The sequence below is a fragment of the Balaenoptera borealis genome, assembly GCF_965194805.1.
Source record: "Balaenoptera borealis genome assembly, chromosome: 11".
Classification (NCBI taxonomy): domain Eukaryota; kingdom Metazoa; phylum Chordata; class Mammalia; order Artiodactyla; family Balaenopteridae; genus Balaenoptera; species Balaenoptera borealis.
In genome coordinates this window covers 73718677-73743544 of record NC_138868.1, presented here as the reverse complement: position 1 = coordinate 73743544, position 24868 = coordinate 73718677, and the positions used below count along the sequence as shown (strand labels likewise).

The following is a 24868-nucleotide window of genomic DNA, read 5'->3' as shown; positions in this document are numbered from 1 at the left end:
TAAGCAAAGGAAATTTTGTTACCAATCCTCAATGAACATTTAACTCAAAGGCTTGTTGTGAGGATTATATGAATTATTCATGAAGAAGCACAGCACAGTGATTAAGAAGATAGGCATCAGAGTTAAGTAGACTTAAATTGTACTTCAGGTGATCTTCAAATATTTAAACTTACAAAGCTTCAGAAATGTTTTACTCTGTAAAATAGGGATAATAATAATACCTTAACAATAAGATTCTTTAGAATTTTTTGAACCACTTCATGGAAAATACAGAAACTTTGCAATTACATAGTTCTATTTACAATGAACCTTTGACAGCCCTTATGCTCTGATTTTCATGTATATTACATCTACATGCATTACAAACTCCACCAGAAAATGCTGTAAGTTTTGCTTTAAAAAGTATTATGTATTTTAAAGAAATTAAAAGGGAAAATAGTCTTTTATATTTATCCAGATAGTTCCCATTATTAATCTTCATCCTGAAAGTCCAAGTTTCCCTTGTTATCATTTCTCTTTAGCCTGAAGAATTTCCTTTAGTGTATCTTGTCGTGTGTGTCTGCTGGCAACACATTCTCTTAATGTCCTTCATCTAAAAATGTCTTCATTGCACCACCATCCTTGAAAGATGTTTCTGTGATATATATATATATGCAGTTTTACCGTTTTTTTTCTTTAAACACTCTAAAGATTTTGCTCTGCTGTTTTCTATCACTCAATATTTGCTGGGAAACCTGTGACCCTTAGAATTGTGCTTCCCTGTATATTAATGTGTCATTTTTCTGTAGCTGCTTTTAAGATTTTTTTGGTTTTCAGCAGTATAATTATGATGTGTCTAGGCATAGTTTTCTTTGAATTTATCCTGTTTTATGTTTTCTGAGCATCTTGAATCTGTAAATTTATGTTGTTGGTCAAATTTTGGTAAGTTTTTTTGGCTAGTTTCTTTTAAAAAAATTTTTTTTTATTTATTCATTTATGGCTGTGTTGGGTCTTCGTTTCTGTGCGAGGGCTTTCTCCAGTTGCGGCAAGAGGGGGCCACTCTTCATCGCGATGCGCGTGCCTCTCACTATCGCGGCCTCTCTTGTTACGGAGCACAGGCTCCAGACGCGCAGGCTCAGTAATTGTGGCTCACGGGCCCAGCTGCTCCGCGGCATGTGGGATCTTCCCAGACCAGGGCTCGAACCCGTGTCCCCTGCCTTGGCAGGCAGACTCTCAACCACTGCGCCACCAGGGAAGCCCCTGGCTAGTTTCTTTAAATAGTTTTCTCTGCCTAATTTTTTCTACTTCTTCTGGGCTCCAATTATTTGTATATTAGACCTTTTGATATTGTCCTACATGTCCCTTGGGCTCTGTTAATATTTTTTTCCTCATGCTTTTTCATATTGGATAATTTCTATTGATTTATTGATTTCTGACATTTTTCTCTGTTAAGTCCATTCTGCTGTTAGGCCCAGCCAGTGAATCTTTTTATTTCAGGGACTGTATTTTTCTTAAAATTTCCATTTGAATCTTTTATATTTGATTCCTCTGCTGAGTTTTACTATCTTTTCATTGATTACAAGTGTATTGTCTTTTATTTCATTGAACATAGTTCAATATTAGCTGCTTTAAAGTCATTGTCTAATAATCCTAACATTTTTGTCATCTGGAATTTAGCTTCTCTTTACTTTTTCCTTTGACACTAGGTCTCACTTTCTTGGTACTTTTAATGTCAAGTAATTCTGAATTGTGTGTTTGGCATTTATGAACATTGTTTTAGAGTCTCTGGATTCTGTTTTATTTCTCTGCAAAGTACCAAGGCTTTTGTTTAGCAAGAAATTAACTTGGTCTGAAACAAACTGAAGATTCTGTTTTGCTTGTAGTGGGTAACAACTCAAATCTTGCTTCAGTTCTTTTAACTGGAAGAGTAGTAGGTTTTTTATCTGAGCTGCTTGCATTCTGCCTTTATGTTATTCAAATCAAAATAGGGTTTTTAAAAAACTTTTTGTTTTTATTGAATGATTTTTAAAATTCTATAGTGCTTTACAATTTTCAAAAGTTTCACGCAGATGATTCCATATAATAATATCATAATAATCCCCTTTTTTCCCCTACCCCTATTGCCCCCCTCCCTTCCCTCTCCCCACTGATAACCAACCACGAATTTGTTCTCTATATGAGTCTGCTTCTTTTGTTGTTTTACTCACTAGTTTGTTGTATTTTTTAGATTCCACATATATGTGATATCATACAGTATTTATCTTTCTCCATCTGACTTATTTCACTTAGCATAATGCCCTGCAAGTCATCCATGTTGCTGCAAATGGCAAAATCTCATCCTTTTTTTATGGCTGAATAGCATTCCATTTTGTGTGTGTGTGTGTGTATACCACATCTTCTTTATCCGTTTATCTGTTGATGGACCCTTAGGTTGCTGCCATATCTTGGCAATTGTAAATAATGTTGCTATGAACATTGGGTGTATGTATCTTCAAATTAGTGTTTTTGTTTCTTTCAGCTATACACCCAGGAGTGAAATTGCATATGTCTGAGTTTTTATACAGAGTTTAGAGTTCCCCTCTCTGGTTCTCTGTTTTGGAATTCTTGCCTCATTCTCTAGCTGCCCTGGGCTTCTCAGGCCAGAAAGATAGTGGGCTTTCTATGATAGTTTTTGCCACTCTGAATTGCACCACAATTTTGATCTGTCCATAGGTCAAAGCCACCAGAAAATGGGAAACTCACTCTCTGTTGGTCACTAACTCCACATTTTGACTTTGCCTGCTTCTGTTCACTCTCTTGACCCCTCAGGGTTTCGTTTTTTCTTTTTTCTTTTTTGGATTTTTTTCTAGAGTTTATAGTTTTTATCTGTAGAAAGGATACTATACAATGAACTCTATGTAGAGAAAAACAACCCATTGTATGGGTATTTTTAATGCCATGTTAGAAATGAGAAAACTGAGCCTTGGTGAAGCATCTTAATCAAAATCACAGAGCAAGTAAGTGACAGAATCAGGATTCCAATTCAGATTTTTCTGGTTCCAAAATCTGTACACTTAACATTACTGTTCTTTATTAATCATCAAATAGACTCATATATAAATTATTACATCATCAGGCAGATGGTTTCAAGTGCTCTATTAACACAGTGCTAAAAATGAACTGGGTAGTAGAAAGTACATGGGTCTCCCGTTCAAGGATTCATCAGTTTCTACTAAATTTAGCTTGGAAAATCTATGTCAAGGTATCAGGTGACAGTGAGCCAGCATTTTGGAAGGCAGGTAGGGATGGAGAAGCAATAAGATTTTTTTAATGAATCACTGTAGATGTTTATTCTTGTCAAGTGTTCCTGACTACGTATTCTCTCTATCAGGGGAGTACAGTTCTCTTTAAAAATTATAGAAATAAAAACCATCAGTTACCATCCTGTCCCTGCCAAGCTGGAGAATGGAACAGAAAGGCCAAGTCTTTCTGCTTAAACACATATTCATTCATTGTAATAGGTACTATAGTTTATACTGAACACAACTAGGCTAGTTGTTCCTCTGGGGAATGTACTTGCAAGTTAATATTTCAATTTCACTGGCCCTATGCTTTAAGATTTTCTTAAAAACATCAGTTGTCAGTATAAATTAAATATGGTTTAAATCAACATAATTCTATTTATCCTAGCAAGGAAGTGTTTTTTTTAAAATGACTCATTGTCTGATTTTTTCACAGAAATAATCTTTGCATACTTTTATACCACATACACGAGGTGACTGGGATTCAGTCTCTATCAGAAAAATTCATTTTATGGTATCCTTCCTATGGCATTCCTTTGTCCTCTGTAACAGAAAATTACCAGCAGAAGCATTTCTCCTTCACCCAGTTCTGGTTCTCTTATCATAGTTCTATCCCTCTACCCTCCCTTCCTGCCCTGCTTGGGAATTTGAGAGGACAGGGAAAGATTACTAAAAGTTTGCCCTCTGTCCAACACCACTGCATCCAATAGTATATGTGTCTAATCTTTTCACACAATTAACAGGTCCTTCCCCATTTCCTCTTTCATACTGTTTTTGTGTGGACAATGGATTAATGCCAAAAGTGATTTTCCCCTTCAGACACTTCCAGACCACAGAGACTTTAATCCAACTCACAGTGGGACTGAAAGTTTCAGCTTCTGTTCTAGTGCCCTTTCTACAATGCTGGGCCAGGGGTGCAAGGGAAATAGAATGATAAACATTAACTTTTTCCCTACCTGTTTTATACTTTCTCTATTACCCTTCCCATACCAATCACTTGCTTACTTCTCAGCCCTGCTTCCTATATCTTCCCCTCCTACAGCCACTATTTCTGAAGTTGTATTAGAAACTGTTGATATACATTAGTCCATTCCATCCTAACAACCCTTACGGAGACAGTAGTAATACTACTTACATTTGACTATTTACTACGTATCAAGCATTATTTTAAGCATTTAGCACGTATTAACTCATCTAATCTGTGAGGCTATTATTATTCCTGTTTTAAAGATAAGGAAGCTGATGTTCCATGCCTTGAATTACACTGCAAATAACTGGCAGAGGCAGGATTTGAATCCATGCCTGACTAACTCTAAAGCAGCCTTTAATTATGAGTTAATGAACAACTATTTAATCATTATTATTATTTTTTAATCATTATTTTCAGCCCCTAATCCGGTGAACATTTTGCCATCTCATCTCTCATATCCTTATCCTTTACGCGTCCCTACGTTCTCTTCCTCCCTTCCTCATCCCCCACGTCCCTCTGCCCCCTCATCCTACTGTTTGCCCACCTTCCTTTATTACCCTGTCCTCCCACTTTCCCTGACCTCCACATTCCTGTCACAATCATCCCCGTCCTTAAGGTCCTTGTCTCTTTCTTCTCTTGAGACCCTCGTTCGTAATATTCCCTGTTTCCTCTCTATTTTTAAAACGTCCCCTCCTGCCGCAGACTCCTGGTCCCTCCTGCCTCACAGAATCCCCTCCCCTCCGGTGCCGCCCCCTCTCTTTCCCATCGACCAGCGGAGGCACGGCGGTCACAGCGGGCGCGGCGCGTGGGGGCGCGGGGGTCACAGCGTGCGTGGCGCGTGGGGGGCGGGCGTCTGAGGGCGCCGCGGGGTCCTCCGGCTCCCCGGCAGCCCCCGCGCGCGGTGCAAGCTGGGGGAACATGGCCGCTTCCGGTCTCCCTCCTGGGCCGGCGCGGGCCTGACCGCGGCCCCTGCCTGTCGCACTCCGCCCTGCGTTTCTCCAGCCCGGCAGCCGCGGAGGTCGCTGCAGGCTTTCTCTCCCGCTGCCTCCGCCGCGCCATGGAGAAGAGCTCGAGTTGCGAGAGTCTTGGCTCCCAGCCGGCAGTAGCACGGCCACCCAGCGTGGATTCCCTGTCCAGGTAACCGGGACGCCCAGGGCCTTGCCCAGCGTCCGCGGGGGATGACGAGGGGCCGGGGCCACGCTGGATGGTGCCCCAGCTCGCCGCCTCTGGTTCCAGAAGACTGCGCCGGAATTCCTTCCCTAGAACTGGGAACGTCTTCTTTCTCCCTCTCTGGGGGTTAGAGGCTGGGAAAGAGGAGGTTAAAACTCACTGCTTCTTTTTCGGCTCCTCTACCTTTTGTATTCCGGGGTCGTTTTATCCGCGGTTGGGGAAGCCCCGGTTCATTACATTCTCTAATCTTTCATTACTTCTTAATTCATTTTTTGGATAGCCCTCCCCCCATTTCCTCCCTGCCTTTCTCTCTTGATCACTCTTTCCAAAATCATCCTCCAGTGTTTTTTCCATCCGTCTTTAAGTCTTTGCTTTTCGGTTTCTTGCCGACTCTTTCCTCTCTTTCTCTTCGCTTCACTTATCTCTTTTACTATTTTCCTTACATTCTGATCTCCACCCCCGCCCCCGCCTCCCCCCCCAACTTTGCTTTAAAATGTAAGTAAAAATACCCGCCACTGTGCTTTTCTGGTCTGAATCTTTCAGTTGAAAGTCATTATTCCCGAGTAACTGATGAGTGGTAGTTTTCTTCCTTCTTGGGCTACCGGTTCTCCAGGTTATTTCTCTTGTACCAGATGGGATTTTGAGGAGGACTTTACTATGCAGCTTTGCAGAGAGCTGTTGTGAATGTTAACTACACGTGTTTCAGACGCAGTTTTTTCCTTTGGTTTTAAAATAGTGATTTAAAATTTTATTAAGAAATAATTGGAAGACCTGTATTTGTTATATGGCCACAATGAAATCAGGTTCTTTTCCATTGAAAAATAGTCTAGTTGTTATTAGAGAGTTATTAGATACTAAACCACTGTGAAAACACACTATTTTCATTTTTTCCTGTGAATAAATTGAAGTTGCTCTGTCTCTTTTAATTCATTTTGGATTCTGCTAGATATGGGTGATACTGCCATTTTTTTTCCTGTTGCTGTTTGGGACCTCATTGGGAAATCATTAGCTGATCCCACCGTTCTAAATTAGATTCTCTTAAATGCGTTCATAGCAACCTGCCCACGCTTTTTTCAGAGTCCTTAACAAGCACAGTGTAATTTTTGGTTTAATTGTCTTCTCTACTAGGCTATAAGCTACTTGCGGACAAGGATCGTATTCATCTTCATATCACCAGCATTAAACAGAGACCCTGCCTGTCAGAGGTGCTTAATAAATGTTTTTTTTTTGAATTTGTATATTGAGTTATCCAGGAGAGAAGAACTTTTCTTTGTGTTTGATTATGTACAGTGTACATTTGTTTCAAGTAATTTTTAGGTTTATGTTTATTACTTGGAAATTTAGAAAGCTGGGGATTTACACTCAGCTGTAAAATCATTCAGAAAACAGGTTGGAAAATTACAATTTTATGGGAGAATTATGAATGACAACTATGGCCCAGGATAGAATGTAAAGAACACAAATGAGGCAACTAGTAATCTCATCCAAGGGAGAGGATTTGGAACCACAGGAGGCAGCATAGTGTTGTTAGAAAGAAAGTACTGGAAATCAGGAGGCTCAGGCTCTTTTAAAGTCCTAGGCTCAGCTAATGATTTGGCCTGTATCATTTAACCTTTCCAGTCTGCAGTTTTTTCATCTTTTGAAATAAGGGGGTTGATCTAGAAAACCTGTAAGGTCCTGTGGAGCTCTAAAATTCTTTATCTTAATGATAATACTTGATGATAATAACCTTTGTTATGAATTTTTGCAGTTACACTAAATAAATGTCTGTTAGTATTACAAACTAATGTACATACCTGTGCCACTTAAGCACAATTATTTTCTAAAAAAAAAAAAGCCCAGCAACTTTAAAGTTTATATATATATATATATTTTTAACTTCTTAATGAAACATTATGTTACATATAAATTTGAGAAGATTAAGAACTCCTTGAATTTTGACTAGAGTATTAGCTTCATCCTCTCCAGACAAAAATATAAGTATGACTCTACTTTCACAGGAAAATGCCAGCTTTCATTCCTCTTCTCTAGAAGGTGGAAAAATAACATTTATTGATTGTCTACTGTATACAGTCCACCCTGCTAAATTCTTTCATATCTTTTATTTCATGAATCATTACACCTGTTTGTGGCATTCTCTTTAATCAACATTATAGAAAAGCTGCATTGTAGACAGTTGTTAGAAAGCGTAATTTTAAGCTTAATTTAGGGTAACAGTCACAGATGGTTCTAGTACACGGGGGACGGGGGTGGACAACTGTGGTTATAAAAGCAATGTTAAGTGGCTACCCAGATTAAGTTTATTACTTTTGTTAGCCTATAATAAAGCAAAATATTGGTGTTTGAACTGTATTATCTCAGCCTTTTGCAGAAATCTCACCCTTAAATTGTAGTTATGCTTTTGTTTTATACAATTAGGAAATTTTCATTTTCAAATTTTCAATTAAGAAATTGCCTTGTGAAATTGTTTTGATATCTCCTGTAGAATAATAGTTAATACTGTTCAGTGTGTTACAGATTGTCTTTTACACATTCGATTAACAAATTTCTGCTGAGTTTAGTTCAAAGGAAAATTGTTTATGCAAAAAATTATGTATATTTCCTATTTGTTTGAAAATGGAAACTATTAATGCATCTTCAATTTGGCAAAAGACTTCAGTTGGATTTATAACTGAAGTTGGTAATATACTCATCTTTAATTTTTTCAAGTACTTCTATTAGATGAATTCAGTTTAAATATTATGTTTAAATGTGTTAATTTGTAAAATGTTTACACTCTTCTGGGAAGTAGGAAGAATATAAATCTGAAAAATAGTACTGTAACCTATGTGGTTGCCCATTGTTTTTTGGAAAATGACACACTCCATTTAAGTTGGGTGACTGGCTCTTGTGGGATCTGTAGTTCATACTAAGCATATATTGAGTCTTGATATCTATATATCTACTGTCTGTATGTATCTATAAATCTGTAGTCAGCTCAGAATTGCTATTGCTCTAGCTTTGCCTTCTAGGTCATCTTAGGCCTGATATCTTTGATCACAGAAGAACAGTTTCATTCTTAATATGATGTTCACATAGCAGTTTCCTAATCAGCTGTATATGATTAGGAATTATGTCATCTTGCATCCTTACAAAAAGTAATTTTCTTTGGTGAGTCCTGCTTGGTATTGTCTACTTCAGTGAGCTGTTCAGCAGCTCTTGTATATCCTGCTATTGTCCATTCATCACACGTGTCCTGCCCCGCAGAGAGAGAGTTGCGAAAAAATTCACTTCAACACACTGTTTATCTGGCTGTATTCCATAATTTTCTTCTTGTTGGTTTTGCTCTGATTCTTGTGTAGGATATTGATAAAACAATACTGTAGGCTGGATATGGTAGCTAGGGTAGGCCTGAGCCTTAGAATTGTAGAAGTTATACGGCACAGTTTGACACTGTATTGGTACTATTCTGCCTTCTTAGTCTGGTTTTCCATTTTGTACACTGTTATAAAATGTACTGCTTAAGTGAGTTTCTTTGATTACTTTTTACAGTGCATAATCACATGCTAATATATCTAGTGCTGAATATGTGCCCAGTGAATGATTGAATAAAGAAATGTTGACTGAATGTTCACCACTTGTCTTATTTGCTGTTTCTATTCAAAGAGTTAAAAAGGGTTTTCTTATGTGGAATTTGGCCTGTAAAGTCACAACTTCAGGTTCAAGCTGGGAAGTTACCCTTGCATGAAGCCTCCTGACACCCTGAGCTATTTTATTGGCTGCATTATCTTTTCTGTGCCCACTCCTATATGTCTTCACAACATTGTTTCCTTAGCCTACCGAATTTTCCATCTGTCTTGATTACTTTGGTCTCTTTCTCTCTAATTTATTTTGTCAGTCATTTTATTTAATGTATATTTCTTTCATCCTATATATATATCCTCATTTTCTAATTACTCTGGGCACCACTTGTTTGTCTCAGATGATTTTGGGTTATCAGTTGATTTCTAGTCTGTATATTCATTAGTATTTATGAGCATTCTGTATTTACGTTTAGCTTAGATTAAAAAAAAATCAGAGGGGAGGTGCACATAATGTAATAAAAAAAGTAGCTCCAACTAATTAGATTTTTGAATTGCATGTCTTCCTTAAAATTATCATCATTCGAAAACAGTAGATCCTGGATTTCTGTTTCCATGAGTTTTGATGGTACTTATAGCCTGAAGAGGTAGGAGAGTTTTTAAGATTTCTAAAATACATTTTGTCATAAGGTCTCATTTCTAGTTTCAGCCCCAAGGTTACTTAGAGGTGATGTAAGTAGGAAATATCCTTTTAGGTTGTTTTTTCAGTAGTGGTGATGGATTTGTATCCAATCACACATTCTTATCAATACTCCTTTTGACTCTTGGCATGTCTTCTGAGGCAGCTGGCCTGATTGGTGGTAGAAACTATAGCTACAGAACAAAGTGAAGCTGATAGGTTGAATCTCCAACCTTGGCCTTATTATTAACACCTTGCATCAGATATTGAACATTTTGGTAGCCTAAAAATTACTTATTTTGGGTTTCATTATAACAGGACCCTAAAAGAACCTTAAAGTTCTGTTAGATAAGATCCAGTATTCTTGTGAACTAATCAGTAATTGTATATATTTTTCTGGAAGAACATTTAAATTACTTACCAATCAAAAGTGTACAAGTTAATGCTAAAGCTGAGACTGGGTCCTGTGTATGTTTTATTCTTTCTTCCTTATGCTATCATCAATAGTCTTCTATTAATATAAGTCAGTAGTTCCAGGACAGTACCATCAGCATCCCTTGGGAATTTGTTAAAATACAGATTTCCTGGGCCTACCTCAGATCTAACTGAATCAAAAACTTTGAGGGTGGAGACCACAGTTTGTATTTTAGCAAGACCTCCAGGTGACCCTGATGCATGCTGAAGTTTGAGAACCATTGTCTTGGGTCTTTTCCTGATTGTTGCCTAGTAACTCCATCAATATTAGTTGAAATGGACTAGGTTAAGGTCTGTGTTAGAACTACTATAAGCCTATTACTTGAGAGCACTTTTGTAAAAATATCGACTGAAGTAGTGAGAGGTAAAAGTCATCTCTTGTGGATTTATTATATCTCGCTTTTTGGAAATTTCCTGAGCTCTTTTCTTTCATAGCCACAAGAAAGAACACCAAATCAAGAATATATGTTTTAGGCTTTTCTTAAAAATAGATCCTTGGTGAGATGCATTAGTGGTAACATACATATTAAAAAAGTGTTATAAAGAATTTCAGGAGACCATCACCTGAACCAATAAAGGATTATGCCCAAGGGAAGGAAATAACCCAGATACAGATGTTCAGTAAGCAGTGAGTTTATTTTGGAAAGCTGCCAGTTAATGCTATTGTATTCAGATTCATCAGGGACAAATGTTGCATGTGATTCAGGACTTGACCATTCTCTAGATTAGTATAGAATATTTTCTCTTTTTAAAGGAAGTTAATTTTGAATAGGTAAAGCACTTGCCGTCTCTTGGCCTACTCTATAATTTAGTTAAATCAGTGGATAAGATTAAAACTATTGAGAGGTGATATGGATAGGGAGTGATTTTATAAGCCTGCATTCCACAGGAAGTCAGGTTAAAAACGGAACTATATAAAATGAAAAGATTGGTATAAGGTTCTTAAAATTAAAGGGACTAGAGAAGATGCCCTCTTAATGAAAATAATAACCTCAGTTCCCTTTCCTGTAGCTTTATTACACAGAACTGACTGCTTATCCCTCTTAATGTGTTTCTCTATATGTACCAATGTTGTCATCACTATAGACCACTAATGAGCAAGCTTCATAATTCTTCCCCTGGCCAAGTACATAGTACCCATGCAGTAATTGCTGATGCACTTTTCTTCTTTCAAAGACTCTTTACTGGGTGTGATTAACTCTTGGCCTCTTTAAGTACTTTTTAGTCTATATTAAATAAGGGCAAATGCTATGTTTTCAATATAATAAAAATTAACTTTTAAAATGTTTCAACCTATACACTTCAAAAAACCTAAATACACTTACTTGGAAAACTCTTCTTCTTTATTATTTTTTTAAAGTTAGGATTTAGGCTTAGAGTATAACAGAAAACCCAAACTAACAGTGGCTTAAAACAGATAATTTTGTGGTTTTTTCCCCCCACGGTAAAAGCCTGGAGATAGTTAATACAGATCTGATATAGTGGGTATAAAGTATCAAGGACACAGACTCTTTCTAACTTAGTGTATGTTACATTTCAGTGTTACCTCAAAAACTGAACTTGCTATTGCAATGCTTTACCCATTGGATCTTCATTAGTCGAAAGGAAGGAGGAAAGGAAGAAGAAAGGCATGTTCCTCTATGTAAAGGATACTTTTTTTGAAGTCACATACCGCCTTTAAGCTTACATCCGGTTGGCCAGATCATGGTCCCATTGCCATACCTAGCCACAACGGAGGCTAGGATACGTAGTCTCTTCTGGGAGGCTTTATTCTGAGCTGGAAATTGGAGGTCTATCTTTAAGGAATAGGAGAGAATGGGTATTGGAGATAGTCAGCAACTTCTCCCACGTATACACATAAATCATCTTAAAGCAAGGAAAATATTTTTCAGTTCAAGTGTACAACACTTAACTTATGCCAAAGGCATTCTTAGATTTGCGTGCAATGACCATAATAGAAAATGCTTGGAAAGAGAGAGATGATATATTGTAGCCAACCGAAAAAGAGCACTGTATCTTGGAATGCTCTAAACTTTTGAGTTTTTAAGCTTTTTACTTTTTTTTTGTTTGTATTATCTTGGGCCAGATTTTTATAATCTCAATCTAGGACTATAAAATAAAGGGGATAGACTTATTGATTGCCAGGTCATTAAGTGAAAGGCAAATAGAAATCAAATGAGGAATGATCAGCTATGTTATTTCATTTGAAGAGCTCAAAGAGTTGCCTGGTAAAGTAGTGGTGGTATGAGGATGATGGCCTGTACTGATTATTCCTCTGCAGTTTGGCATTCATTTCCAAGACATGTGTCCATGTGTTTTATCTCCCCCTAGAATATTGCATCAGGTCATGCTTAGGTATTTTCTCTCATTTCAGTTCAAAAGAGAAATAAAGCAGGCCATTTTGGGCCATGTTAATTTATGAATGCTTTTGCCAGTATCTTGTGTTTACTTTTACATCATCGACCTAAAGGTTTGATTGAAAATTCAGAGAAATCAGTGTTTTATACATTTTTGTGTCATCTAACTTAAATATTAATATTTTAAGCATGTAATGTCAAACAGAAGGAGTTTAATCATTTGGAGATAAGTAGAGGAGGGTAGAGGAGTCTCTTCTGGGTTGATACAGCATTATTCATTGTGCTCATAGGGTTTAATAGGCATGAGTTACAAATATATCCATCTCCTTTCTTAACAGAATTGCTATTACTGAAAACAGCAAGCGAATAGTTGTTCAACTAGGACTTTGTTAGGAGGTTGTGTATCAGCAAAAGGTGTAATAACTTTGGCTGATGATGGGCTAGTGATGATGAGCCTTAATTTTCTTGAGCCAGGAAATGCAGCAAAGGTCAAAAATAAAATTTTAATATGATATGAATGTCCTCTGTTACTAGTATTGGATAATACTCTTCCATTATAACCAAAGGCAGTACCTAAAAATATGAACATCTGAGATAAGCTTTGCTTTTCAAGTGGTAGAAAGTTGTTGTAGTAAACAATTAATAGTATTAATATCAACAGTCCCAATAATAATAATATAAATAATAGCACTTAACATTTATTGAGTGCTTACTATATGCTAGGCATAGTGGTAAATCCCTTATATTCATTTTCTCATATAATCCTCATAACTGTATAAAATAAACAGTATTATTGCTTCCATTTTACAGATGAGAACACTGAAGATTAGGGAGAGCAGTTTGACATTTGAACCCAAGTCATGTTTAACTTCAGCATCTTCTGTGCTGTAATGAACTCATCATACCTGACGATCTGGTGCCCCAGCTCCAGGGCAAAACTTGGTAGTTAAGGGCAGTCCCAGGGCAGGTCAGTTGGGTTGTCTTGATGAGGAAATGAGTTTCCTTGACCAGCTGTACTGCTGAGCAGGAGAAGGATAAGGTACACAATACATTAGTGAATTCAGAATGTCCATCTTTGGAGAGAATTTTCTCTAGCTTTGAATGTTTTTTTCTTCTGACAGAAAATAGGATTTTTTTTTTCTTTGCCTGATGATTAAGAGGATAGTATCATTTTCATTCAGAAGAATAGTTTTACATTTTGAACATCAGATAAATAATAAAGCAAGTAAACATGATGTCAAAGCCTCTTCCCAACCCTCCCTCCCCTGTAGGCTTTACAGAATACTTTAGAATACTTTACTGTAGGGTTCCTTAAATACCTGAGTTCCCCTAAGTTCCTTTGTGTTTATTTACAGTTAATGTGTTAAGAGCCATTGACATTTGAAGATCATCAGAAGTGAAGATAAAACATCTCAAAAATTATAATGTAAGTGAATGGGAAAATGGAAATAAAAAATGGACAGAAGGGAATATTGCCAGCAATATTTCTGCAATTCATATATTACCCCAAATGCAATTTATGCATATGACTAACCAGTAACTTCAAACTTTAGTCCCAGTTCCAAGTCCTAGTTCTTAAAATTCTATTCTCTTCTACCTAGGGAAAACAGTCACTAAGTTTTAGTCATCAGTAATTTTCCATTAGGATTCTTTTGGCTTCCATGTACTGTTTTTTGCTTTTTTCTCCTTAGTACTTTGCACTTTGACAAGGGCTGATGTTGTATTTAAAATTGTATGTGTGTAGAGACTGAGGTCTTCGCTTTCTAGCTGCTAATGTATGTTTTGCACAGTTTTAATTTTACTATCGTTCTGTATGTTTCTTAGGCAGAACTATGACCAGTAAGCTAGCTAGCCTCCTGCCTGCCTTCCCTTCTGTCTTTACCAGCTCCCTTCCTTCCTTTCTTACTCTCTGTAAGTATTTGTTTAACATAGATTATGTCCTGAACATTGAGCTAGATCCAGAATTCCTAAGACCTTGTTTCTGAAATAAGTTATGTCATCTTGCTATGTCATCTTTTTATACAGTTGGTGCATGAGAGATCATGTAGTTAATTTCTCAAGTGTGGCTGAGGCCCGCCTGCACATTTCAGTCCTTTGTGGTGCTTGGTGAGCACCTAGCTTCCTGGGTTCCAGGCCAGACATTCTGAATCGCTGGGAGTGGGCCCAGGAGTCTCTACTTAAAGTGAGAACCCCACCGACCCAATTACTGTTTGGATTCTAGCACAGCTCTGTAAGTTTGCAGTTGAGGGAACAGACCTAGAGAAGTTTAATAACTCTACCCAAAGGCACCATAAGTGTTAGAAGGCCAGGAATGGTTGGTGGTGTTTTCTCCAAAGTCACGGAGATATTTAGTGCCAGAAGTGATCTGCCGACTCCTAGACTTCAAGTCACGTTGTGGGTTTTATTAGGCCAGACAGCGTATATATATATAAAATCATAGGCAGTTCATCACTGTTCCTGAAAAAAGTAACTAAAAAAATAACTGAAGAACATCAACTGTTTGTTTCTTCATCTTTAGTCAGTTATATGACTGGTTCTAATTTTGAAATCACTGGGGTTGGGAGGGAACCCCTGGTAGTCCAGGAAGAGGAAAAAAAACTTTTATTCCCCCCATGGCACTATCCCTACTTGGTCTTTAAATTTTATGCTTCTGAAAAGGAAGGATCTGATTTTCTTTTTGAATGATGGTAGCTAGCATAGTGCTTTGCAAATAGTAGGTGCTCGATAAATAGTATGAACAGGTTACTGTTAAAACTTTGTTTTTTTCCTTTGTATTCTATAAGCTACTATTAGGAGTGGTTTTATTTGCTTTGTACAGAAGCTGATACTTTATATACCAAGCCAGAGACCTTAAATAATTGAAGTCATTTATATTTATGATACTCCATTGTTGTAGTTGATATTCACAATATCTCTGAGGGACTAAATTATTCTAAAGTATTTTCTGAACTATATGTATTTGAATTAATTTTAGTGTTGTATGTGTATTTTATATTGTATTGTGTGTGGTATATTGATAGTTACTGAATTGTAAATTTACATTAGTAAATGTCGTTATCCAGTTTTCTTTGAAATATTCTGTAACTCTCAAATTAACAACTGAGTTTAACTATAAAATGCTATTATTCAATTTTCCGGAAATTTTGGTACATGTTTTAACTGTAAGGTTTTTAAAAAGACATTTTAAAATCACATATTCATTTCTAATAAGCTGTATTTTTGTAATTTAAAATTTTCTTCCCATCAAATATATTTTTTTTGCTCTTTTTGTAACCACAGACTTAAAATTGTAAATATGGTGGTTCCAAAAAAGAGTCTTATCATGCAGTATAATTCCTTCATTGTATTTCTTGATACTTTCTTAGGCCTGTGTTTTTTAGTTCGGATTCTGCTTCTTAACTATGACTCTGGATGAGTCCCTTGATTTCTCTGAGCCTGATTCCCTTATCTGGAAAAAGGGTAAAATGATACTTGCTGTCCTATTTTTACATAATCGTTGTGAGAACCTAAATATGATGATTTATGTTGATGACAATAATTTAAAAGAATAGTTAATGCCTGTGTAGTGTGTACCATGTAGTAGGCACTGTTTTAAGTATTTTACATATATTCATTTAATTCTCATAACAGTCCTGTGAGGTATAAGAATTATCATTATCCTCACTTTATAGATGAGGAATCTGAGGCACAGAGAGGTTAAGTAACTTCCTTGAGGTCACAACAGGGTGGTAGAACCAGAATTTAGTACCAGGCAATCTAGCCCCAGAGTTGGTAATATGTATGGAAGATAAATGTGTGTGAGAGCTCTTTGACATTTGTAAAGGGCTGTGCTAACGTGAAGTATTATTATTCTAAAAGTACTTTAAAAGAGAGATGTTTTCCTCATCCTTTTTATACAGATAGAGGAAAAAAAGGCAAAAACAAGCAAGAAAAAACAACCAGCTTAATCTGGTAAATAGCGAATAGTATTCAAAATTAAGGAGGGATAAATCGCGGAATGATGCCAATACATTAGATTTTTAATGTAACCATTCCAGGCTAGGAAGAGGAAGAGACGTTGAATGCTCTTATTTTCCTACAAAATGTTTTAGTGAGTGCAGGACAAAACAAAATAAAACACCTATGTCAACTTCACTTATATGACTGAAGTTTGTGCAGAAAAGTTATATCTCATTATGCTGATGGGGTTGTGACCAATTAATAGTAATAATTTGTTTTTCTCTGTCTTGGGAAAACAAAATGTCTGTCTAGATAGCCTAAAGAATGGATATGTGACTTCATGGTTTTAATAATGAATTCAGATTTGCATAATAGAATGAGAAAATTACATGCAAGGTCATTTATTAAAGCATGAATTCCCCGTGTGTTTTCTATTGTTTGTCCAGGTAAAAGTGTTTGTTGAGCAAGCATTTACAGAATAGGTCAACTCTCCTCTTTTTAGTGTTTCTGCCCTTATACTTCAATTTGGATGGAAGTGTTCATTTCTAAAAGGAAATGCAATTTCAGCGTAGTGCGCTTTGAGCTCTATTCTTACCAACGTTCAGTTTAGTGCGACATTTTTCTCAGCTAAATTGCTCACTTTTCCTCTCTAGGCTACTTATGAATCCATGTGAGTTTTAATTTCAGCTCTCATGAGAGTTTGAATCAGGATTTTTGAAGGGGTTCTGAGAAACTCTTTTAAGAAGTTGCTGAGGGTGTTGGGATTGGAACTGGGACTGAAAGTCCCTCCTCCTCTCCAATTCTCACCCCATTCCCCGTGGACACACTCATTTTGGCTAGAATACTTTGGCTTTTACTTATTTATTTATATTTCTAGATAAGATCTTTGAAGAAATAATACTCTGCAGAAGAAAAACATGTATGTCAACCATTTTCTATACAACCTGGTTTTTCACACTTTCTGTTGCATTACCAAGTAATATGCCCTAAATTTTAGTTAGGGAAATGTAGTTGATAGACCTGAAAATAAAATAATACAAATTAAACTGTATCCAAGGTCATGTGTACCTCAGAACCTAAGGATTTTCCAGACTAAGTGCCAACATGCACTGCACCAGCTGTCTCAGAGCTCAGATCCCCTTTGTTTCTCTGAAGAATACAAAATGTAGGCTCTCATCTGTCAATCAGATGCCATGATGATAAGATCACTTATGTCATCTCTTTTATACTATAGATTGGTTAAGTTAAGAAATTCAGGTTTCTGGTGTAGCATTTAAAAAAATAATTACTATAAGCTGTAATTAATTTGTTTGAGGGAGTTGTTTTTCTATTTTGGAGATCCTGCAAATATTCTGACAATACGTCTTTTGTATCCTAAGTGCTTTATACACACTGCAGGCCTTTTATTTTTTTTTAATAAAATTTCCAACAGAATGACTAATAGAGCATGAACAGTGCTTATGCACTGTAGTCCATTGTGTAAGTATTGACAGCAAAATTTGCATTTCTAGAAAAGCTCGTTCACAGTCAGAATATAGAATACATTCTTTAATGTTCTTGGGCAAACATACTATGTATGTGCTCAGGACATTACTTACAGGAGAATACTTTTTTGAAAAGAACCTTTTCTTTCCATGGAATACTGAAGAAAAATTGAATTGGCAGTAGGAGTGAAGCAGTTTAAATAAGGCAAGTGATTTAAATCTTATTGTAATGATTATAGTCAGTAATGACTGGAAATAAAAGAAATTAAATCCTCGGGAGGCATTTGTTTACTAGGATATATGGAAAGATAGGTGACTTGTTTCCAGGTTGTTTTGAATTAAGAGTGTAAAATGTTGGTATGTTTATCTGCATCCCTAATTTTCAGACACACTTTTTCACTTTTGCTAGAAATGTTTTTATGGGATTTTGAAATGTTAAATCAGGAGAATTAAGAGGAGTATAACTATATTTTTGACATCTTTTAGTGCTTGAATTTTATTTTTCTGTTCATTATTGTGAAATACCACCAGTGTTGGTGCAATTGACAATAAAGTAATGTTAATTCCATTAACAGTCCAGCAAACCAGCAGAGTCAAAGAGGGTCAGTGCTTTGCTAACAGTTACATTGAAAAATACTGGTGATGGAATTGGTTTTGTGATTGAAGCTTTGGGCCAGTCTTCTGCTTGAATCTATCAGAAGTTACATAGGATGCATGTATGCATGTGTGTGAGGGTGTGTGTGTGTGTGTGTGTATGTGTATAATGTGTACATATTTATATATATTAAAAAATTTTCTTCTTGATATTTGTGCTTAGTATTCAGTGATTCATCCGTTAACTAAAACTTTTTTACGTTTAAAAGTTTATACGTTTAGTTATCTTAGTCAAATGAGGACATTTTACAGTGTACATCTGAGTGAAAGGTACTTTTAGGGCCAAGGGCTTTGCTTCATTTTAATTTAATTAGTGGGTTCCTTTTTAAAAGGAGACCCTTATTTCTGATTTCATACTGTTTTCCTTTCTGACAAGGGTACTCTCTTGTATTTCCACGATGCTATTCATTGAACGCTTTCTACCAGTTAAGTATTTAGTACGAATTGCTTTCTACAGGTCATGTTTTTTATCCTTACTATGGTCTTAATAAGATATCGTTACCTTATTTTATAAAGAAAGAAGTTAGATTAAGTAACTTGCCTGAATTATTATTTGCTAAGCAGGAAACCAAGTCCTTGTGACCCTGCAGCTCATATTTTCAGCTACTGAGCACTTCTGCATCTGTGCTCTATGCTTTGTGTTCTCTTCTGTGTTTCCATTGCATCCTTTATATCCTTTCAGTCCCACATTTTACTATTATGAGATACTTAGATATCCAGCATCTTCCTTAGACCATAAGTCCCTTGAAGAAAATGAATCTGTTTTCAACACTGTCCCCAGTACATGATACATTGGTGATGTCAGTAAATGTCTATGAGAAGGGAGGGTATGAAATAGGAGACTTAGGAAGTTCCTGCCCCGCAAATGGAGGGGAAGAGTGTGAAGAGCCAGAGGGAAGATGGCTAGGAGGCCTTTAGTGGAGGTAGAGATTCTTAGTCTCCATCCTTGAAGAAGCTGAGGGGTACTTTGAGGCATAGGAATATTTGGAATTGATAAGTGACCCCTGCTATCTGGAGACAGGTTCTTCTGCCTTTGCAGCATTACCAGGGATGCTTGTAAGTTCACTAGTATTGAGGCAAGAAATACTTTTGTGGTAGGTACCAAAATTCATTTGTTTAGACATAATTGTCATAATTAGCAAGTTTTTAGCCTGATTAATTCTCAGGAATAAGTATAACTTAAAAAAAAAAATCTAACTGAAACAAACAAAAAAATTGAAAAGTAGAGAGTACCTTATTTAATACTATATATTTTGAAAAGCGTATAAAGAGTAATTTCTATCTTCCTACCAATAATTAGTTTGTATAACTCTGTTCGCCTAAATGCTGCACTTTGAAATAGTAGAACTTCTGAGACCAAAAGGGTGGAACATTGCTCTTAGGAATAGTGTAGCAAGGGAAAAAGATATTCTGTTGCAATAACAGCAGACCAGTAAATGTGTGGGAATGACTAAGAGTCAGATGATGGGATTTCTGTTTTGATCTTGTGGTGGAAAGAAAACTGCATCACTCTGGCTGAGATAGTGGCAGGACTATTGAAAAATAGTATGACTAGTGCTGTCCTGTATTATGCCTCTCTTGAGTCACTATAAAGCTAAGTTCTGTTCTTTCCTAGGTATGTGTGTATGTTCATTTGGTTGTTTTGTGGAGCCAGAAGTTAACATTTAAATAATATTGACTTGATTCCTTTAAATTAGGAACAGAGAGAAGATATAGTTTAGGGTAGAATAAGAAGTAGGTTAAAGAGGGGAGTTCTACTGAGAATGGTTTCCCATTTACAATGGCCATGGCTCTGCAAATTTGGATAAGCACATGTGAGAATGTAAATTGTTTGCATGTTCATATAATCTTTAACTGGTCTTCCAAAGGATTATACAATGAATCAGAATTTAGAATATAACACAGTTTTATTCTGAGGTATTTTGAGCCTCCTGAGAAAAGCAGTCTACATATGAATAAGTATAAAGAATAATTAGTATTAGTAACAAGAGTATTCCACAGTGCTGGTTACATTTTTATCAGTTTTGTAGCTTTTGAGAACATATTCTCTCTATAACAACTTTATTAATTTCTAAAATGTGTTTTATTTATACTTTTTTTTTGACATAGCACAGTTTTCTAAGTACAGACATTACTGCTTTTGAGGGCAGAAATTGTTTGGCCTACCCTTGAGGTATTATGATTGTTTTTGTTCCGAAGTACACTTACCTCTCCATTATTCTGAACCTTATTAATAACTTGCAGGTTATCCAAGGCCAGGGAATGTTGTATTTATTTATGGCTTAGGTATTTGAACCTTGTCAGTGGTTTTTTTGTACCTCCATTGAAGGATTTATAGGAACAGAATGATTATAATTCAATACTATTTCTTAATAACAATTCTGATAAAAGGTTTGGGCAGAAAAGTGCCCACACTAATTGAAAATGAATAAAATTTCACGATGTTGCTGCTGTGTGACGGCCTTTTTATGGGGAAAATTTATGCAGTATACGTAAGAAATAATGTTGACGGAGAAGTCTTTGAATCACATTTTCATATGGGACAATAGTTTATTTCTATGTATGTACGCATGTGTGTGTATAAGAGGGGAGAGTTGGGGGCATTATGACTATCAAGAGCTGAAAGGGATATTAAAAATGGTAAAATCCAGTTTAGCAAATATTTCCAATAGTTAGAACCATAACTCTTCATTTGTAATCCTAGAATTTTATCTCTCTAGGATTTTTATGCTCTGAATCATAGAACCTTAGATTTGAACTTTGAGACCATCTTGTGTAGCAGCTCCACCCCTCAAGTCTTCCTTATGACTTGAATGTCATCATTCACAAAGCCCTCACTTCCTCAACACTTCCTGTTCCATTTTGGAGATCACTCTCATCAAAGAAAAGAGGCATTGGGTATAGGAAATGACCCTTTTGGTAGCCTGTCAATTAAATGGAATATGGATAGTGGAGAATGATTGCTTAGTTTGGAACCATAGTTGTATTTCTCATTTAAGCATACATTTGGAAAAATCCTTTTTGTCATTGAGGGCAGGTGACATTTTGTGATTAAAGCAGATACCATGGAATGGTTATAATTTAATTTGAATAGTAACACCACAATTCTTTTCATCTTGACTCTTTGAAATCACTCTGTGAAACTGTTATGAAACTAATGGTCATTAAAAAAAAAGTATTTGGACCATGAACCTGTGACTCTCTATGTCATCTTTTCATTTGCGTGCCCAAATTCTATCCAATTTGGCTTTTGTCAAAAATAAGATGATGTGATTTTTTTTTTTTTTTTTTTGGACATCTGGTGACTTTTCCACGAGTCTTTTACTGTTGGTCATGATAGATTTGATCATCTCAAATATTTCTTTATTTAATGTCTTTTCCTATAAGTCAGTTATTCCTTTAAATTATTTTAGTGTAAATAGGTCTGGCTTACTATTTTATTGCTGTCATTTTAAATGTAATGGATATGTCCTAAATGCTAATCTCCAAGGAGCTCTGATTTTTATTTGGGAAGTTTTCTTGGTACATAAGCATTTATTTTGTACATTTTACCTAACTAGAAAACGTAAGCTTGCTTGAAAACATGAGCAAAGAACTGTAAGAAATAGCTGTGACCCAATGATGAAGGTGATGAGGGGGGTATATATCCAAGGAGTCATCCAGAAGGAATGGTGTTAATGTGGAAAGTCTTCCTGAGAAGATGCCTTGTTTCTTAGATAGCCCCATGTGTATCTTAAACATTTTAACAGTAACTTCATTTTCCATATTTTAGTACATTATCAGTTGTTGGATGCTGGTCCCTCCCCGCCCCCCCTTAGTAGTGGTGTTTATATATAAAAGAATCTTAATGCTTAGATAGCATTTTCACATTATTTTAGACCTATCCAGTGAGATAAGAACAAGTATCAGTATTTTCATTCCTACTTTGCAGTATGAAATTGAGGCTCTGAGAGGCTAAATGACTTTCCATGATTTACAAGACCTAATTTTCCTTTCTCTTCTTGTAGCTTAAACTTACATGTCCTAGTTGGGGTGAGAGAATAGTTTATGTGTTAGCATCCTCCAAAGTGTCCCATGCTTCATATTGTGAAGGTGCTTTGCAGTATGGTTACTTATAATAATCCACTATTAAACGCTTAATGGTATACATCCCTTTTTGGTCATGAAATGACATAGTACACAGCATTTGTGTTGAAAGCAGAAAGGATCTTATGTTTCCAACAGTGATTTAATAATTGGAACTGGTTGCTAGAGGGGAAATATGAAATTTCCTTTTCCAGAAGTTATTTTTGCTTTCTTGTTATGTTTTAAATAAATTGTATTACATTTTCTCTGGCAGAGACTATCTGATTATGGATAATTTAGCTCCTTGCTTCTTTAAGGATAAAATTGTTAGAGTTTCATTTGTTTTAATTCTCCAGCCCTGTGTTTAACCTCATTCTGTTAAACTGGTGTTCTCTGATGACAGTAGGCGGCATCCCATTCCAGCCTCCATTAGATAAAAATAGTATTTTACATTGTTAAGGTGTTTCTGTCAGGTAGTGTGCTAAGCTCTTTGCATGCATTATTTTATTTAATCTTTATCAGTATGTGAACTGTTCCTGGCATGTGGTAAGTAAGTGCTCAGCAAGTATTAACTAAATGGAGGAAACAGAAAATAAATAAGTAAAACAAAAAGTATGTCAGATAGCAATGAGTGTTTTGGGAAAAATAAAGCAGGGAGGATGAATAGAGAATGAGTGGGTGGGTCTGGAGTTGTTTGCAATTTTAAATAGAATGGCCAGGGAAGGTCTCACTAAGTAGGCAACATCTGAGCAAAAAAGCTGAAGAAAGTAAAGGAAGAAACGGAATATTTAGGAGAAGAGAGTTACAGATAGAGGTAATGGAAGATATGAAGGACTTGAAGTGGGAGCTTGCCTGGTGTGTTTGAGGAACAGCAAGGGCTCCTGTGTTGTTATAGTGCAAAGGAGCAGGGGGGGAATAGTAGAAGATGAGGTCAGGGAGGTAAGGGTGGGGGCAGATGTGAAAGCCTTTTGGGCCGTATTAAGGATTTTGGCTTTTGTTTTGAATGCGATGGGAAGGTAGTGGAAGGTTTTTTGCAGAGGAGTGACTACGTCAGATGTTTCAGAAGGATCACTGTGGCTGCTGTATTAAGAACAGACTAGGATGCAGAAGCAGGGAGACTGTTTTTTAGGGAATTGGAATCATCCAGGAGGGAGATGATGGTAGTAGCCAAAGAAGAACGAGAAGTGATTGGATACTGGACATGTTTTGAGGGTGCAGCCAATAGGATTTCCTGATGGATTGAACATGTAGTGTAGCAGAAGAGTCAAAGTTGTCTCCAGAGTTTTTGGCTCAAGAAAGTATAGAAGGATAGAATTAACATTTACTAAGATGTTAGAGCTGGTTTCAGGAAGAAGAGCAGGAATTTGGTTTGGGGCATATTGTTCACCTGGAGGTGTTACATAAATAAGTTATTGGAATCTGGAATTCAAGAGAAAAGTGTGGGATAATGCTATACATTTGGGTTCATCAATTTAGAGATGTTAAAGTTGTGAGACTGGATGAGATTATTAAGGAGGGGAGGTGTACATAGAGAAGATAAGAGTTTCAAAGACTGGGAGTTTAGGGGTATTCCAGTGTTAGGAGGTTCAGAAGTGAGAAGGAATCACTACAGGAGACCTGAAAGGAAGAAGGGCTCGTGAGGTAGCCATAAGAGTACAGTGTTTTGGAAGCCAAGGATAGAAAGTATTTCAAGAAGGAAGGATCAGCTATGTCAAATGCTGCTTATAGATGAGGACTAAGTATTGACAATTGAGTTTAGCAAAGTGGAGGTTCTTGATGGCCTGACAAAAGCATTTTTGTTGGCCCGTTGGAAGTGGGTTCCGAGAGAATGAGAAGTGAGGAATTGGAAGCAGTGAGTAGACATCTGTTTCAAGGAGTTTTGCTGTAAGGAAGCTCAGAGAAGCGAAGTGGTATCTGGAGGGTAAGTTAAGAGAAATAATAACATGCTTCTATGCTGACTGGAATGATTGAGAAGAGAGGAAAATTTTTATGATACAGGAACCAGAGGGAAGAATTGCTGGAGAGATTTTCTTGTGAAGATGAGGGGAGATAGTTCAGTGGAGGAGCTTTAGATAGAAGTATGGAGCTTTCCCTACAGTAAGAGAAAGGAAGGCAGAGTACATATGCACTGATGCAAAGAGGTTGTAGTTGAGGGAGCCTGTGAAAGATCTCTTTTGATTACTTCTATATTTTTCAGTGAAATGGGAATCTAGATCACCTACTAAATTCAAGACGGAGAGGATGGTAGAGGATGAG

General features: G+C 36.5%; 1 protein-coding gene across 10 annotated transcripts in view; it reads left to right on the top strand.

Annotated features, from left to right (window-relative positions):
- Window positions 1-4991: 4991 nt before the first annotated feature.
- MTMR2 (myotubularin related protein 2) overlaps window positions 4992-24868 on the top strand; it is a gene marked incomplete at its 5' end in the record, with an annotated part of 107549 nt that continues 87672 nt past the window's right edge. The window contains 4 exons of one of the 10 annotated variants that reach the window (XM_082339932.1): window positions 4993-5367; window positions 6529-6605; window positions 13281-13412; window positions 13826-13896. Coding sequence is in view for 2 of the 10 variants with exons in the window: in XM_082339924.1 (XP_082196050.1) it covers window positions 5435-5548; window positions 6529-6605 (191 nt within the window). Of the gene's footprint in view, window positions 5368-5420; window positions 5549-6528; window positions 6606-13280; window positions 13438-13825; window positions 13897-18079; window positions 18099-24868 lie in introns of those variants that run through there. The other 9 variants (XM_082339930.1, XM_082339931.1, XM_082339927.1 and 6 more) reach the window with 9 other exon arrangements.